This window comes from Toxorhynchites rutilus, chromosome 3 (genome assembly GCF_029784135.1).
Source record: "Toxorhynchites rutilus septentrionalis strain SRP chromosome 3, ASM2978413v1, whole genome shotgun sequence".
In the NCBI taxonomy this organism is placed as follows: domain Eukaryota; kingdom Metazoa; phylum Arthropoda; class Insecta; order Diptera; family Culicidae; genus Toxorhynchites; species Toxorhynchites rutilus.
In genome coordinates, this window is record NC_073746.1 from 139417443 (window position 1) to 139437251 (window position 19809).

At 36.2% G+C, this 19809-nt stretch overlaps 2 protein-coding genes across 2 annotated transcripts in view; both read left to right on the forward strand.

Moving 5' to 3' along the window:
• Positions 1–786: 786 nt before the first annotated feature.
• LOC129777240 (pupal cuticle protein C1B-like) lies at positions 787–1355 on the forward strand. The gene is made up of 2 exons (XM_055783401.1): positions 787–914; positions 977–1355. The coding sequence occupies exons 1-2, from the start codon at positions 900–902 to the stop codon at positions 1307–1309; spliced, it is 348 nt and encodes a 115-aa protein (XP_055639376.1). The 5' UTR covers positions 787–899; the 3' UTR covers positions 1310–1355.
• Positions 1356–10890: 9535 nt separating this feature from the next.
• The window catches only part of LOC129777239 (uncharacterized), a 105992-nt gene continuing 97073 nt past the window's right edge, over positions 10891–19809 (forward strand). The window contains exon 1 of the mRNA XM_055783400.1: positions 10891–11250. The gene's annotated coding sequence lies outside the window, so the exon portion shown is untranslated. The remainder of the gene's footprint in view (positions 11251–19809) is intronic.

Consider the following 19809-nt stretch of genomic DNA (forward strand, 5'->3'; position numbering starts at 1 on the left):
AAAACAAACCGAACATTCAAAATGATCGAACTTTTCGGCAAAAGTGAGAGACATGAGTACCATAACACCACAAAATTAATTCTCCACAAGTTCATATGCTTCCAATGTTTCTATCATTCCAGTAGACCATACTTGAAATTGAACATAGACTATCAGTTTCCTCTGATATCCACAGTCATTGTAAATATTCGCTGATTATATAAACTAACAGATAAAAATTCTAAATTGTTCTTCCAACGCTCCGATTTCTAAAATGGTTTTAGTGAGTAAATCATTGGTTTTAGATTTGAGAAAATCCGATCGAAGAAGATTTTCTATATCCTATTATGTGACATTCTTTGATTCGTTCACAAACGAGGAGCTACATGACACATAATTCACGGATATACTAAATGCTGCCGAAGTGGTAAACATAATGCGATAGACGTTCATTGACCCGCAATTGACAACAAGTCTAATAAAATGCAACGTTATGTGGCAATGACATTCACCGCTATTTAATCAGCAGTGAACTAGTTTCAACGATTCACGTACCAAAAACTTATGCAATATCTTGTCAATGAATCATCACATCGTACTTTTACAACGAAAAGGTCATCTGATCGATAGATTTACGCGTGGTGTTTATAAACGATAGGGCCAATGTAATGCGCAAAGTCGGTGCGTGCTTTGCATATGAATTATACTCTACTTGCGCGACCGTGCCGTGCCAACTTTTGATTTTATTTAAACATACGTGAGTTGGGTGATCGAATTCGATCCACCCCCAACTCCAAAACAGCAGGTTGAGTTTAAGTACTTTCGGTATAAATATCAACCGATACGAACTTGGAAGTATCATCAGTTCTTCAAGCAGTTTTCTAGCTTCAGCAAGCCTCAAACAACAACAAAAAACCACAATGTTCGCCAAAGTGGTAAGTTGAGAATTCGCTCAAAGATTGTTATAGTTACTAGTGTAAATCAAAATTTGTTCTAGATTGTCCTCGCTGCCGTTGCCATCGTTTGCGCCAACGGAAAGCCACTGGTTGCTGCCCCGTTAGTGGCCGCGGCTCCATTTGCAGTGACTGCCCAGAGCTCCCAGTACATCGCTCGTAATTACAACGGAATCGCCGCGGCTTACACTGCTCCATTCGCTGCTGCTTACACCGCTGCCTCAATTGCCGCTCCAGTCGATGCTGCCTACACTGCTGCATACAGTGCACCTGTTGCTGCTGCTGCTGCCTATACCGCACCAATTGCCGCAGCCTACAATGCTGCTCCACTGGCCGCCGCTTACACCGCTTCCCCTTACTATCCATATGTCCTGTAAACAATGAAACACCCACTCAATAAAACCTCCTCGCGCAAAATTTAAACATTATGTGTTAAAAACGGTGACCGGAATAAATCGCCACAGTAAACAACTGCAACAGAAACAACCGCTTAGAAAAAGTGTAGTAGGCTAGAAATATTTGGCGCGGGAAAAACATCATGTGCCTCACATTTCTATTATAAATTTATTCTCTTGTTCTCGTTTTTCGAAATTTATTCTGAGGACAATGTAATGGGGACGAAGTCCCCATTTGGCGAGGATAAGGAATCGAGGCGGCCCATGCCGCCAAGATGACGCAATCCGAGTCCACCGCCGACCCGCCGTCGGAAGCGGCGGTGTCTCGCACGCAAACCTGGGATCCACTGATTGCCCGGTTAGTTTGAAACATAGGATACGATCCTTTAGCAATGTCCGACCGAGCTCTAGCGAGCGTCGGACGGTATACGTCTGCCCGGGGCGTTACGTTTGCCTGGGGCGATACGTTTGCCCGGTTAATTCTTGTTTTGAAATACAATACCGCGCCACAATATTTATAGCCTACTACACATTTTATAAGCGGTGGTTTCTGTTGCAGTCGTTTTCTGTGGCGATTTATTCCGGGAACCGTTAAAAACATGTCGTTTTATTGCTGCTCACAAGATTGATCCTCCACAATCAAAGAATTCCACGCAAATTGTGACACGTGTCCTATGGCGGTCCCCTTATGTCCTCATGCTGTCAGGTAATTGATTGTGAACACGAGCTATTTGTTCCATTCTGTGTGTGTGAAAGCTGACGGATGGGAGAAATAAACAAACAAGCCATTCAGAGCAAAAGTATCGTATGTCCAATTCGGATGTTGACGGGGAAATGCACTAATTCTGCTAGCATCATGGAACTCACGTAGGATGATTATTACGCTCCACTATTCAGTCAAGGTCATGGGATTGAGTTGTGCCTTTTGCCATCCTCATTCAACATTGATGTTAGCTGTTCTAATAAACACAAACATATCAAGCACGTGGATAAATCTATAAAAGTAATATTTTCTAATAATACAGAAAAACGGGTATAGCGAGAAAGCACATTTGTTTAAGCCTTCAACGCCAACACAAAAGGTTCAAATTCCAACCAAATGCCAACAAATAAGGAACGGTCATCTATCCATCTATCTTAAGTTACTAGAACCGGGCAACAGTTTGAGCCGTCCAATTATTTGGTGCGGTTTTCTCAAATAACATAAAATTAGCTTTGACCCATTTGGTGGAAGGAACGTTGTGATATTATTTTTTGGTCAAAGCGAACAGAACTATTCTATGTATGATTATCATGCATTGAATTGTAAACTCTCATAAACGCTCATAAACTTTATACTTAACGGTCCATAAACAATACTCGCATGTTTAAAGTGATATTTGTGATAAGTGATAAGGTGATAAGGCGAGTCCTTGCTATAAATGAATGTTATGCTCGGATCTCTCATGCGTGGGTTCTACTATGCGAATGAACACAAACACGATTCTCGTGAAGCAAACGTTCATCATTTGAGTGCAACATAAGTAATGAACCGACAGCACTCACTCTCTACTCTGGCTTTCTCACCCATGCAGTCTGAGTTGTTTGGCGTTTAATTATTAAAGAGCTAAATTCCGATATGCATATGACGCCAGCAGCGTCATTCGGGTGTTTGGAGAAACTGTGTGTGACAGATGGTAACGGTTAAAAAAAGACTCAGTGATGTTAGCAGTGATTGTGCTGGAAAAACTCTCTAATCCATGATTCATCAGAGTTTACTTCCTTCCAAATTGGTAATGCTTAGGTAAGGAATTTTGGATGCGTCTTGCACAGTTCGAATTTCACGCTGTTTTATTCGTATGGTTCTCACTTGTTATCTGGAGGGGAGAATATGTATTAAATAACCTCTGAGTTGGTGCAGTATTTTCATGAATGAAAATTCTTCCGACTTGTACAAGAACTCGCGAATCTCTGAATATCACTTTAAGTTATAATCAATACGTTTGACATCGGAAACCTTACAATGTGATGAAAATGACTCAGATAAAATTAGTATGTATTATCTATAGATCGTCTACCAATTTTCTTACTTTACCTCAACGACAACAATTTCTCTCTTGAGCGCCAGAAATTATCGTATGCAGATGACTTCAATCTGTACCATCAGATTAAATGTGAAGCTGATGCTGAATTTCTTCAGACACAAATAAATACCTTTGCTGCGTGGTGTGACGTGAACAGGATGATTTTGAACCCAAACAAATGCTCGATAATATCCTTTTCTCGTAAACGCTCAACAGCTTATTATGTTTATAAGCTTAAAGGCATAACTCTAAAACGTGTTGAATGTGTTAAGGACTTAGGAATCATACTGGACCCAAGGCTTACGTTTCGCCAGCATAGCGCATACATAATTTCTAAAGCATCTAAAGTACTTGGCTTTATATTTCACTCGACCAAACATTTTAGGGACATTTATTGCATCAAAACTTTATACTGTGCTCTGGTTCGCTCATTACTGGAGTACGCCTCTATTGTACATGATCGTCGAAGGATTGCCAAAACCTGCTTCATATCAGATTTGATATTGTCACATATTGATTGCCCAGAGCTTCTGCAGAAGGTTAATTTCAACGTGCAAACAAGAAACCTGAGGACTCACAGTTTCCTTCAAATACCGTTTTCTAACACACTATGGCTACAATGAGCCTACGGCGAGCATGTGCCGTGAGTTCAATCGCTACAGTCGTTTCTTTGACTTCGGATTGTCTCGCGCATTACTTAAAAAACGATACACCTCCGCAATTACAGCCACTGCTATTAGAGATTGATGTTTTGACGTAGAACTACGTCTTTCATGAGAGGGCCAAATCAGAAAACAGGTCACGTTTTTATGAAATAAAGTTAACCTTAATATCTATTTTTGCGGCGAAAGGATTTTGGCGATTTACAAACTAAACGAATCGGAAATTCCCTAAGATTTGTTTGATATTCTATACATCACAATCCCCTGGCGTGCAAATGGATAAAATTCATTAAAACTATAAGCGTTTCCATTTTCCCATACATTTGTTCTGCTGATTAGTGTGCTTTCCCGAATAGAGCTGTCAATAACGAGCAACTTATCGACGAGCAACGAAGGGGAAATCGTACGATATAAAGTCTCCTTGAACAAAGGAATATTTGTCTAGGGAATAAACAGTGGATCTCGCTGAGGCAAACTTTCAGTCTCGTTCTGTTTTCAAAGCAAAGAACATCGCTTGTTCTTCCTTGTTCTTCATCACATGCCTTCGTTTCTGGTTGAGCTGTGGACGCGACCAAGTTATTCATTCGCTAATGTCTCTGGCATTGCAATCATTGCATCAAACTGACGCCATTACATTAAGGTTCTGAGCTACACAATTGTGTGGGGAATCATTAAGCTAGGCTATCGTCGGCTCACTAAGGAAATAAATGTTCTGGAATTTGGTCTGTGATTTGGTTTCGCATTGGCGGTAGTATTAACAGAAGCGTTTCTATTGAGAATGGCGCAAAATGATGAGAAGTGTTTATATTCCTAGAAGCTTCAAGCCACCGATGTATGGCTCTGTATGAATGCTATGACGAACGCTTGTTTGGCACTTGGTTTACGTTGTACGAATGATGTCTAGAGGTGCGATTCCACTGAGGCAATACTGAATAACATGTAGCATTATATTCGATACTTGCAAGTATTGTCATTGTTATTGTTTCCATGCGGTGTCAATGTTATATTGATATAGTTATGAGATGTGGAATAATGGTGCTGTTACAACAAGTATATAATCGACTGCAGCTAAGTCTATGTCAATTGCGAAAAAGGCCACCAGAATAGCGTTCGAGGTAAATTTTCAATGCATTAACATGAAACAAATTGCGACATACGATCAGCTAGTGTATTGTTCTTCGAGGGCAAGAATGAATCATCAATCAATTATCGTCAATTGATTCTACAAAAAAAAACCATTTCAGGATGATCAAACCATTCTACTAAATAGTTATTTCTAAAATTTCACAGCATTATCAAATAATATCCGAAGTTATTAACAAGCAACTTATGCAAAATAACAGCTTAGTTCTACGTCAACAATGCGGTCGTATCTTGGACACAACTTCCTATAATTTTTTTTTCACGTTTATATATATATTAGTAAAATGTAAGTTTAGTTCAGTAAGTGGTCGTCTTTAGGGCGTTCAGTAAGTGGTCGTCATTAGGGCATAATTGTAGGATAAATTATAAATAAATAAACCATTGTAGAAAAAATGAAAAGGAAAGAAAAATTGTACGTTTTAGAAAATTTTTGAATGCCCATGAGGTATTCATGCAGATGTATACTCGTTTGTAATTGTTTCATGTAGTCGAATTCTAATTCATTTTGAATGTTGTTTTTTTAATTTCAATTTTAATTTTTGTAATATTTTACATTTGTTTTGTAATATTTACATTTCACCCACATCGATTATCAGGTGATATATATGTGAATGTATACAGAATGGATTCGGTTATATACAGTCTCCAAATTATTTTCACTGTATATAATCGAATCCTGTATCTGAGTGAGTCAAAAACATTTTTTTGTTAAATGTTCTATATTTTGTTATTATAATACAGCCATTCGTTATAGTGGTTCTCAGGTTTTTAATGAAAATTGGTAGTTTTGTACCTTATCGGTGAATATATATTTTTTTATTTTTCTATTAAGACGCGTCCACATTACACCGAGCGGCCTTGGCCGCCCGATAAAGCCGACTAAATGTGGACGTACCGTCCGGACGTGCTAAAAACCGACTCGAAACAAACCGAACTCAACCCGAAACAAGTGGGTCCGATTCGAGAAAGTCGAACCAAAACAAAACGAAGTAAATTAGCGTTGACGACATTGTGCTCCGTGTGTTCGTGACAGCTTCGTACATCCGATGGGGCTTCGGCTTCGTGCACCCGATGTGGCGTCCACATTACATAACGAACCGAATATGCCGCCTGGTACAGGCCGATCGGTATCATTCGGCATAATGTGGACGCGCCTTTAGAGTTCTCATTTTCATTTTAGGGTGATCCAAAAATTATTTTTGACGTAGGACTACGTCTTTGATTTCTATATAGAGGGTCACTCTTCGAAAAATGTAACGTTTATTAAGAGTTTTCAAATGCACATTACGCAGAATCGTTCTCACAATAAATGCTGTAATATATACCATTAGACGGCAAATTTGTCCAGCATTTTTTTCGCCTGAGATATCAACAGCGGAAATAATAAACAAGTGAGCAGTTAAACAAATAAAATAGGCATGTTTTGCGAGCGGATGCGTAAATTATGTATTATGCATTCTATCTTTAAACTTCGATCCCATGAATGTTGTATGGAACACAAAATTGTGTGCAATAATTTGTACTATCAAAGAAATTAGTGAGACCTTTTTCGAATGTACCTAAACATGTTGAAATAATCAGATGTAAGATTTCATGCATCACTCAAATTTCATGCAAGATTTCATCAAAGCAACGAGGAAAGTGTCATCCATACAGTAATCATTAGTTAATTGGGCCGGAAAATAAATACAATTATCGAATTTTACTCGCTAACTGGATTGCAAAACAACAAAAGCAAATGATATCAATACTAGGAGGATGGCAGCGATTATCATGCGAGGACTTATTTAGATCAGCATTACATCGCATCACAAAAACGAAACGAAATGAAATATTAATAATCTTCATGACTCATATTCATAACTCTCAATGACTCAATACCTTCTATGATAGATTGATTAGAAGAACCAATACGACTTGATTGTAATAGTCTGCAAACGAACATTATTTCACCGGAAAACGCGATTACTCCCGATGCCTTAGAATAAGACTAATAATAAAAATAAGACAATGGAAAGAAATCACAATACCATAGCTATCCATTAAAAATAAAGCAACTTCACGATTCCATGTGTATTTTACCTCAAAATATAACAAAATCGTAAGTCATTTCAACTTGATTTTTATTTCTTCCCCATAAACTACATATTCAATTTAATCAATGACGATATGTTTTTTTTGTTTTCCGATCCACAGATACTTCATTTACAATTCTACCCTATTATGTGTCACATTGATATTCATTTATCATTTTCAGTCAGACAGTTGAACTTCTTGCCAGGAGCTCATTTTCTTTTTTTGTTCGTTAAAACCCGTTTGATGGTATTGAGTACACATAAAAAAATATATCAAATATAGTCTTATGAAAAATATTACACTTGCCAAACAATGGATTTTGTTTTTGTAATTATTGATTGAATTTGTTTTTTTTTCATAGTTTTCATGGTCTCGGAACACTACATTTTTAAATATTTTTTTTCGAAAGCTTAGGATTTTTACATAACATGTCCAAAAATCAGGAAGGGCATTTTTTCGTTTTTGAGTCATGAAAACCTGTACATATCATGCTAAATGGATTAGATTTATACGTTTTCCAATGTCCAAATTTGTTTGAGTCATTATTGGAAGAGTAGGTATATGTATGAAATAATCTGGGCCTATTCACCTAGAGTAGTAATTAGAATTTTCTCATACGTACAAAAACGTAGTAAGAAACACATAACGCTTCACACATTGAGGTTTGGTTTTGGTTGGGGAGGTATATTTTTCCAGCGTCAAAGTCATAAAAGGAACCTATTGAAGAGCAACAGGTGATAAGGTATATCGGCTTTAGAAAACATAACATTGTAAGTCGTCATCCGGTGGTGGCTCATGTTGCCCCAAACAACAAAGTAATTTCAAATGCGAATTAATGGCTGAAATCAAACAAAATATCTGTTTACCTCTCATTGAATATGTGAAACATTGAATACGATACGCGCAAAATTACATCCGAATGGCTACCGTGAGAGAAATTTCTGTTTTACTTATTCTTTTGCTACATTTCACAGTTTCATGCATAAAAGGGTGTCTTAAATAGCTTTATATATTCTAAGAATAGGATAATCAAGAAGTAGGGTAGGGTGAGGTTAGTTGGTCAGTGACGATATCTCGGAATCTGAGCGTCCAAAAAAATAGCGATCTATGGAAAAAACATAGGGCCTTATTCCCGTAACCACATACACTTACGTTCCCACTACGCTTACATTTCACTTCACTTTTTTGTACCTATTCCCGTTTCCACCTATCGTGAAGTGTGAAATAAACTCCGTGTAATAAAGACGAAAGTGTAGTGGAAACCAGAATGACCCTGTGTTCATTTCCGATGTCGTTTCTGAGAGAAACGTTAGTTGTATTTTGTTTTATTTATTCTTTAGTAGTACGAAGCATATAAACGTGGAATCGAACTGTTTACATAAACGAGAGCTTGAAGTGTAAATCAGAAGACATCGATGGATGAACTCGGTGTATTCATAATAAATTCTAAGAATTCTACCAAATGTTTACAGTTGCGTGTAAATCGGAATAAGGTTGTATTCACTTCACATTGTTTTCACGTATAGTGTATTCGGGAATAATGCCCATAGCGAACTGTTAATACAAGAAGATGAGCAAATTAGAAAAAAAGTTTATTAGTAAAAGTTCAACCACCGTACAAACCACTTGCAATATAATAGTCATATTTGTATTTGTGGAGTAAAGTTTCATTCAATATAATAACATTAAACAATGAACATTTGTTTTTTTTATTTGATAATAAATGAAACCTCTAATAGAAAAACGCTCATTATTGACAAAACACAACATGATTATTATTTGATGGACTTGTCCCATATATTGACCAACCTACTCCGTATGTGGAGTTGGTTGGCCAATTTCTTCTGACCTATAAAGACGAAAAATAAGGAAAAATGTCGAAAAAATGATTCTCTGGTTATATTTCGTTGAAAGGGTAAAAGGTAAGCTTCATTGTGGCATATAACATTCTACCGCAAAATTTTATACTAAAAAGTTATAGCAAAATTTATTCAAAATGGACCAACTTGACCAACCCTATCAATTGATTTTTAGTAAAATTATCGAAATTTGAGCACCGGTTGATTGTTCCAACCCTATTCATTTCAACCGCATTTCCTCTACTTGTTTTTAAAAAAATGCGAGAGTGCCATGAGTGTGAAGAGCGTTGATTTTGACGTCAAATAGTAAATAAAAGGATGAGATTTTCAAAGTGGGAGTCATGATAAAACCAATCAACACCAATAACTTTTAGCACTTTATTTGAGAGTGTCTGAAGAATTCATCTCAAAGCGTCTCCATACCATGGAAATTGATTCAGAGACAACGCAGTTGGGTGTAGTGCGAGTTGGGCTCTAGAGACGTTGAAATGCGTTTGGATGCATTTGGATCATGCCAAGCATTTGGTAGGGCCAACTCTCGGTGGCTTTCGTCTCGATCGAGTGATTAACATCACAACTGTCATACCGGAAGATTCGGTCTTAATTCCTGTTAAAGCCGCGAGGTTTTTTTAAAAAAAATTGATTCCATCTTGCACTGTGGTACACCAGATCAAGCAGGTTATCGAGCTCTCAACCTTGGTACAGTTAATGGGACTTATTGTTTTAGGCTCTGTTTACTTTGAACTGGCTTTTAATTTAATTTAAATACGACGCTACTTAGAACGGTTCTCTTTCTTCAATTTGAAAGATGAGGAAACTTGGTACTGAATACTGTAGTATAACAACTCAACTCGCGGAATTGAGTGTCATCTTAAAAGCAGAAGACATCGAAGTTTGGTGTCTGAGAACATATTGTAGAGCAGTTAGATAGCTTGATTGTTGGTACAAAAATCAAGTTTACCATGCATTTTCGGGAGAAAATTTATGAAAACGCATATAGAAACACTAACTTTTAAGTTTGTTTATCTCCAACATATTATCGAAATCCACTAATTTTAATGTTAATGTTTTACAATTCTATTCAGTATGAATTTTTAAATTCTTCAGATGGAAACAACAGAATCGTTCTGATTAGCGTACTTTTTGAATTAAAGTCAGTGTATAGCTAACAGAGTCCAAAACAAGGAAAGTTGAACAACAGTGAAAGTTGAGATTTGACCAGATGCTTAGAAGGATTTTTTCATCAAATATGATCATCACATCCTGAAAGGTTCTGGGTCAGCTACCTACCACCCTGTATGTTCCGAGACTCGTTCAGTTTACGTCATGGCTTTCTTGTATCGGAAAAACTAGTATGCTCATAGGATTTAAGCATAGAATTTTAAAGTGAATTTTAAAACAATGATGTCACAAAAGATTATGTTCACGATAACGGATGCTATGAATCATAAATGTCAATGAGAGCAAAAGGTGGCAAAATGAGCCTCCGAAGCATTTAATTGCACTCACGTGTTGAGGGTGAATTTTGTTTACATGTTTCGGCACAAATGAACCCCATGGCGCTCTCCACTGAGAGTAATGCTCTCACCCATCGTAATGCAGAAAAGAAGAAAAGCGTGCGATTCAATTTTCGCATCTACACGCAGCCATCACTCACTGACGAAGGCACAGGAGAAAGAGAGCGAGGGTGAATGAGTGAGAGCGGCCCCACAGAATAAAACGCACAAAACAAATGGATAACAGAGCTGGGGACGCGAAAAGTGTCATCAGTCGCCCTTTATCATTCGTCGTGTGTGGTTGAGTGAAACGTGATTTTCGGCATAATTAAAAGCTCAACAATAAGAGGAGTCGGTCCCTCATTGTTCGGGGAAACGAATCATCCTGAGAAAATAGTGATTGTTCGCAAGGGGGTTCAACAAGTGAGGTTCAGCCATAAATGGCAGGATATTTTGTGATTGTTACCAAGGAAGAACGTGCATTACGTGTGTGACAATGAGGATAAATCCTTTGTTTTTGTTGTAAAAAGGTGAAAAATTGTTAAATCTAACATTCTTATTGGAATCGCTGCTCTCATTGCAAAACATTGGATTCGGATTTGTGAATGAAAAACTAACACAACGGTAAGTGTAACGGATTTCACGTGTACCACCAATGATCACGTTTTTATTGCTCGGCTGTTGTATCCGATAACGGTTTTTTTTATGAATGGCGCGGTTATTTTTAGGAGTTTTATTGAATGATAAAATTTGACATGAGATTTGATTATGGTCAACCAATTCGCGGAATCGCAAATATGTAGCTGGAGTGTGTAGCTAGAGAGCGGTGGCAATTGAATTAATCAAATTGAGTCCAATGGTGTTTTCTGTGGCGTTTTCTTCTGTCCGTATTGACGATCAAAAAGTTAATTCACATGTAAGCATCTTTTTTCTACATTTTACTACATCGAAATTGATACGAAAAAATTGAAAATTGTTTATGATTTTCTGAGAATCGTGTTCTCAGCGCGACATAGTTATGAATGACCGTTAACTGTTGAACCGACTGAAACCAAATACAACAATTGTTTCCGTAAAAATTAATGACCGACTTCTATGTACCGGTCGGACTTGATTATATGTCATTCGATTATATACAATTTTGGACTCGATTATGTACAGTTTGAAAAAAAAAAAATTTTTCAAATATAACTTATTTCAAGAAAACTTGTTACCTTTCAACTGTAAGTTGAAATTTAAGGTTGAATTCAAGATTTTGCTTGAATTTTCACCACGAATTGTTGCTGCAGATATATTTAAGATAGATATAAGTTGGATGTCAAAGAACAAATTGTACAGCGATTAGAAAGCTTTACTATAATTAAAAGAAACAATCAAGATCAATATGTATTTTTAGGATAAAACTAATAATAACACATTAAAATTACTAACTTTCAAGTTTTTCACTTTCAAAATGTTTCTAAATCTACTGATTTAGATGGTTCACAAGTATATCCTGTACTAAATTTTCTCATCTTTCAAATCGTTTTCTGTAGCGTACCTTCAATGTAGAGCCAGTTTGAGACAACAGAGTCCGAAACAAAAAAAAAACAAGTTCTATAACTCTGTCATTGTTGAAATTCGAACATATGCGTGGAAGGATTTTTTTCATCAAATATTCTCCTCTATCACCTCCTAAATGATTTCGGATTTTTTATATGAGAAAGCTATTTTATGACCCCTTAAAGGGTATGAATCAAAAAATTAAATTCATCTTTTATATTCAAAAAAACATACGAAACTGTATATAATCGAGCCCACGCTGTATTGTTTCTTCTTTTTTTGTGAAAGTGGTTTATCACAAATGGAATACTGCATTGTTTGGAATGACACGATTCGGTTTATTTATAGATTTCTATGTTCAAATGTCCAAATGTTCAAAGTTATAAATAAAACATGGTGTGGTTAAAAGATAGCCACCATTTTTGCATGAAACTGAACGTTTTATTTGGCATAGTCACAGTGATTCGATTTGTTTTATAAACTATTTAAAATGGAGGTAATTCCTTCATGTTCCTCTCATAGAAACCTTCGTCCCTATTAACGAGTCGATTTCCATAACCATATCATGATGTAAAATCACAAATACACAGGAACCGTTGATAACCGTCTGGTGCTTGATTCAAACTATTAGCATAGTGTTTTAAAAATCTCTCAACCATGCTTCCGAAGGTTCTAGCGAATCTCTAATGACGTGTGTAGCCACCAATATTGCTCAAAAGCGGGTCACCTTGTACAAATCATATAAAAATTATATGCTTTTTACATGCTGAAAACCAGCTCACCCAAATAAATCACATCGATCCTGACATAAGTGTGGCGCCAGGTGAACAAAATAACAATTTTATTTATATACCAGCTGACCCGGCAAACTTCGTCCCGCCCATAATTTGTTTTTTGTTATCAATACCTTCAACATATTCACGTTTTCTTACTATGAGCAAGTTCATGTGTCCAATCGCAGAACTGTTCATTGATTGATCTTCTATTCGACCCCGTTGAATTTACCTTTTACTATAGAATTCCTAGTACAGTCAACTCTCCCTAACTCGATATCCAAGGGACCATCGAGTTAGGGAGGTACCAAGATACAGAACATTTTTTCATATATTTTTTATGCCACAAATTGCAAATATATGATGTTAGGGTAAGTGTCCCAATATTAGGGCTAAAAATTTGACCCGAATAGGAATAAACCAATTATTGTACATGGGGTTTACTATAATTGGTACCATTGCGTATACAGGATATTACTATATTTGATTTGTTTTTGTGCATTAGTACATTTACCTTATATGTTCTAATGCGCATGTACTATTATACATTCTTTTCTCAAATTTTAATAAAATTTTAAAATACATAGGATGTTTGTTTACTAGGCCAATTTTATTGTAAAATGGAATTGGAAATGGAAAAGGAACTAGGTTAACAAAGAAAATATTAATTATGTATGTAATTCAAACTAAATTGTAACGATCACGCAGGAACTGTTCAATCGCAAAGAAATGTTCAAATAGTTTCACGGGAACATTTTCAGTTGATTGCAATATTTCGGACATATTCTTTAGGTTCGATTTAACGTTCGAAGGTGTAATTTCAAAACAATCCGCTAAAACTTCCTGAACCGCCTCTAACTCCATAGGACTACTATTTTCAACGTTTTTTTCAGCTTCTTCAACACTTTCCAGTATATCGGTATCAGTCATTAGATCACAGCAAATCACGTTTTGATCCATTTCGCAATATTCATCAAATGACGATGAACAATCGAATGGACTGTCGACACTGTCCGTTACACTGAGATCTACACTGGCACTCTCGCCACATAGCTTCCGAAATGTCATCTTTTGCCATTTTAAAAATTTACTTAGCCATCCAGAACTTCCTTTAAAATTGGGAATTCCCAGTTTCTGGGCAAATTCGCAAGCCTTCTCCCGAAGAATAGAACCTGAGAGAGGTAAATTATTCTCTTTGGCTTGATTGACAAAAATTTCCATTGACCGTTCCAGCTTCTCGTTCCCAACCAACCTTATACGCTTTTTGTCCACATTCAATTTTCCCATCCGATGCCATTTTTCCTTTTGCTTGAATAGTGTTGACACCGTACTTTGTGCAATACTGAAATCTTTTGCAACTTCAGACACCTTTCGCCCATACTTTTCGACCTGCTCGATGATGCTCAAACGTTGCGCTATGGTTAGCGTTTTAATCGTTTGCTTCAAAGGTTTTCCCTGGTTTTCCATACTCCCTGGTAAAAAAAATCCTTGATAATACGATAACTTCGTCTTCACTTTCAAGAGCAATTGAAATGACAGCTAGAAACGCACAAAAACAAGTACGCGAATATCAATCGAGTTAGCGAGGTAAAAATCCATGGAAAAATGAAACAAAGCCCATCGAGTAAGAGAGGCATCGAGTAAGGGAGGTATCGAGTTAGGGAGAGAAGAATGCATGTAAAATCAAAGGTGCCATGAAATTCATCGAGTTAGGGAAAATATCGAGTTACAGAACATCGAGTAAGGGAGAGTTGACTGTATTTCTAACAAAACTCATCATTATAATATCAGATTATTTTCAGATATAATTCTCGTTCAAGATTTTTCAACCACTCGAAAATAACATGTTTTTCCGTTACATGGAATAAAGGTTTATACGGAAAATATGATAGAATAAAGACAGCCCTAAATCGGACAATTCCTTCCTCGAGTTCTGCTCTTATTAACACATCCGGCGATCCTTTTTTTGGTATAGATTCTTCTTCTATCTAGAAGTGCGTTTCATCACATTAAATTCCATTTCCAGTTTCGAACAAAAATCAATTTCGCTAGCGCAAATATCAAATGAACTAACAGCACTTGTCACTATGTAATTGTAGAACATATGGGAATTTAATTTTCCGAATTTCCTTCAAAGTTTTCCGAAAATTTTCATTTGTTATGTTTGGTTGGAATATATTTGGTTGAAATATGTGTAATATTTTTATGGAACCCCCTCTTCAGTGACACCCAACCACCCTTGAAGGGGGTGAAGTGTCTTACCACCATAGTAACATTTATTGCAGCCTATTACCTCAATATGCCTAATTTGGTTTCATTTGCCTGATTAATTCCCGAATAATGAAGAAATTTGTGTTTAATTTGTATGGCAGCCCCCTCCTTAGAGAGGGGGGAGGGGTCTCAAACTATCACGAAAACCTTACCCGGCCCCAAAATCCCCTACATACCAATTTTCATGCTGATCGGTTCAGTAGTTACCGAGTCCATAAGAAACAGACAGACAGAAATCCATTTATATATATATAGATAAATTTCCGCGAAGCTTATAATTTTAATAATGTGTCAAAAAGGTTTTTGGATATTCGGTTCCTTTATGAAATAACAGAGAGAAATGTGGGATTATCTATCATACATCATCGCCGTATACGAAGAAAGATTATGAAATGATCCGAATATCGAAAAAGGTTTTTGGCAAAACATTTTTAAAATTATAAGCTCCACGGAAATATATAAAAAAAAATTTAATCTATTAAATTTTCTAGATCGGGTTCCTCCTTCTTAATTTGCAAATAATTAATTTCTATTCCCATTGGAAAATCTCACTGCATGATTTATTTGTTTGCATCATTTCACTCAATCCCACTCACGTACTTATCATCGATGTCGATTCATACAAGGCAGACCGTTCATTCAAATCATGTGACCAGGTCAGTGGGTCATTCTACAACGGATTTGAATTGAGAGCTTGATCGTATGGAAGCAACTCATAGTAGATCATTACCTGCCAATCTCACCAAACACACGACAAAACCTTTCTGGTCGTTAATTTTGGCTTTGCCATTGTTTGCACCGGTTCACCGCATTTCGATCAAGACCGTTTCCATTTGACGTGGTCGTAAGTGACCTCTTCACCAGTCCTTATTCGCTAAAGAAATGGGTCGATCCTGTTCCGATTACAGAGTGAGATTCAATCCATGAAGTTTCTTCGTAGAGATTCTTTTTTGTATCTAGGCTTATTAAGCGGTTCGATGCTAAGGCAATTTCAAGCTCCAGAACAATCCAAATAGTGCTCATGAGACGGTCACACTTGGCCATTTTCATCAAATAATCGACATTTTCGACAATTAGTCAACCAAAACGTACTGCATTTTTAGCATCAAAGATACCCCGAATTAACGGTACGAAAACAGTGCATGAATGGTCGTTACATCATTAGGACCATACACTTTATTCATAATTACAGCCGCCTGGCTTGCGTTTTCGACATTATCGAAGTGAAACTGCAAAATATGGCGTATTCTCTCTCTCTGCTCTGGTCGGTTCAGAACAAACAAAGAACGAGTGTGTTTCTGGAATGATAATAGATAGGCAATTGATAGTAGTCGTTCATGTAGATACTTTATGACATAAACTTGTTGATTCACTGTGTTTGAAATAATAATGTTTATATAAGTTTTTATAAGCGTTTGGTTTTTTACAGAAAAAACACAGGAAAATTGTGAAGAAAAAATTTTTTTTATTGAGATTTTAAATCAATCCCTGTCATTTATTTTTTTAAATTGTTTCATGTAAATGTTGCACACGACTACGTTTCAGGTGGTCCATACGTGAAGTCAAATTTTAAGTTACTATTTCGTGCATATCGGCTGATAACTCACAAATAACACGTGTGGTGTTTTCTTCTAGTACCGTCAATGGGAGTGAAAATGAGTCAAAAAAAGGTTGTTTTCGAACTTTTTGTTGAATAACTATCATAAATTAGAGTAAAGCACAATTCTGATTACGTAGAAATGTTCTCTAATGATGAACACTCGTAAGTGTTCAAGGAAATGTTGAGTAATATTGATTTTTCACTGAACTACAATTAAATGAAAGTTGACCCAATCTCACCCCTTAGAGGGGGTAACAATGGGTCAAAGTAGTGAATATTATTTTCTATTAAGAATTGTGTTTAGAAATCAATTTCTCAATAATTTAAAGATAATTTAACGATAATTGAAATTAAATCATTATGAGTTACAAAAATAGTGTCAATCCACCTAGAAGTGCGATGGAAATGTTTATATACAGCCATTCCATTCCAAACCAACATAGTGGTTCTCAGATGTTCGTTAAAAGTGGTAGTTTTGTTCTTTATCGCAAAACATTAGACCCGTTTTTTCATTAGGGTAATCATCCCTATTTTAAGGTTGCCCAAAAAATCATTTTTTCTCATTTTTCCAAAAATGACATTTTTTTCTATAACTTTTGAACATAACTTACTGTACCGATTCGGATGATCTACATATCAAAATAAATAGATGACCATTTCCATTTTAGGGTGGTCCGATACATAATTTTTCTTTTTTTTCCAAAAATTCCTTTATTCAAATTCATAACTTTTAAACTACCGGGCCGATTCAGATGACCGGTATACCAATTTGAAGCCACATGAAATAACCACATATGCATAAAAATTGAATTCTAGTCGCAAAGATGTTGTCCAGTCGCATAGGAAAATTGAACGAAAACTGAAAACATGTTGGCTTTGCAGAATCACTCGATAACGAATAAGCGCATCTCTGATATTCGGATATGTTATGCAAAAAACTGCAGGTTTCAAGAAAAAATTTAAAAAATACGGTGACCTTAGTTCCGAAACCATGTAAGCTATGAAAAACAATTACAATCAAAAATTACGAAAACAAAATATGGATTTTTTAAGTGTAATGTTTTTCAAACAAAACAAGCTCATTGGCTTTAATTTGATATATCGACCATCTGAATCGGTACAGTAGTTCAAAAGTTATGAATTATTGAAAAAGGTCATTTTTGGGAAAAAGGGGGAAAAGTTGATTTTTCGGACGACCCTGATGAAAAAAAAATGAAAAATACGGGTCTAATACATTACGATGAGGAATAAAACTACCAATTTTCATGAAAATCAGACAATCACTATATCAGTTTCGCATGGAATTCAATTTTGTGTTTGACCCATTTCTAAGAGATTATTTCGAAAATATTGAAATTCGAATGGAAAAAAAATTGATGTTCAAAATCAGTAATCATCTGGCGAGACTTTAAGGAATAATTCTATCCAATATTTACAATTTTAGTAGTTCTGTATAATGCTGGGCATGAGATTTTATCTGAAGTGTTTTTTGATGGCTATTTACACATCAAACTTTGATGAATTAGTAAATAATAACAATTTGTACTACAGTTAAGTATTATGCATCGTAAGTTGTTTAGATATGTATCCTATTAAACGGCTCATAGCTTTCAAAAATATTCGCAATATTTGTCAAGATATTACTAATAGTAACTTTCTCCATTTTTGACCCAATTTCACCTCCATAACCCATTCTCACCCCCATAATCCTCTTTTTTTAGCAAACTTCGATAGCTTTTATGTCTTAACCCGTTGCGGTCGTATTAAATTTGGGCATGGGTGTCATACCAGTCGGAATTACCTTTCCTAAAACCCATGATACATGCAAGATAATGGAAAATAATCTTTTTTTTTATTTTTTGTGAACTATATATATGTATCAACTTAACAATGTATTTTAAGTTAATATGTTTTTTATATAAAAAAGATTTTATCGCTTGAGGCACTTATGCGATTGTTCAAATAACATGAGACATTTATGCAAACAGTAGTCTGATACTTATGAGCAGTCTTTTCCATTACACCAAAGACTTGCTATGACAAAATTCTGCTGTTATGAGTTTTGTCCCACATGCACATCTAGCACATCCCACTATGCATTCAACGCACTGTGCGTTGTCTTGTGCGGGTTACTACTTTGTTTGATTCAGAATACCGTTACCTATTACGCATAGCAACATCGCATTGATTCGTGAACAGAGTCACTAGACATCAAGCTTCGTTTAGGAAAGGCATAAACTGATACTTGGTTGAATAAAATATAAGATTAGCATGGTTTCTTACTGTAGAGGCTGAAAGCAGACAAACGACCACAAAGAGTTGAAACGAACAATGACCTTGTCAATGTGGGGTAAAGTTAAGCTGATTGAAATCAGTTTTGATGTTGGTTTCATTTTCTATCGACACAGATTCTTATTAATGAGCAACGTGTCATTTTACTTATCGTTCCGATTTGGAGTTGAAAAAGAAGATGATGGCAAAATCTCGTACCGGAAGGTTCTGATTTTGCTACCTCATAGCCAAGACTAGTTATTTGCAATCTAACGACAGTATAAACTGTACTCATATGACATAGTTGTTGGTCTTCAGTTAATACCAGCTAAACAACTTTATCAATCATCTTCTTCACAGTCCCCAAATGAACGGCTTTTTGTTCGGTATCCGCATGTCCAATATGAACTCCGTTTCATCTACGGCTATCTTCTTTACAATTTCAACGTTGTGATCATCAGAAGACGCAGATGGACGTAAAATAATCTGACAGCCCCCTCATGTCCAATCTCTGGTACGCTATTCTTCCGAACATTCGTTGTGAAGGTGTCCCCTATGTAGCGCAGTGAGGAGTGTTGCGGTACACCATAGATAGATCCTCGATTGCGTTCTCAATAATCGTGTACTTTTTCGCTGGATTGTTTTGCCCTATTCAGCTACTACGCAAACCGAAGGTCTCTTTCATTTACTTGCTCTTCTTCTTAAATAGCACTAACGTTCCTAGAG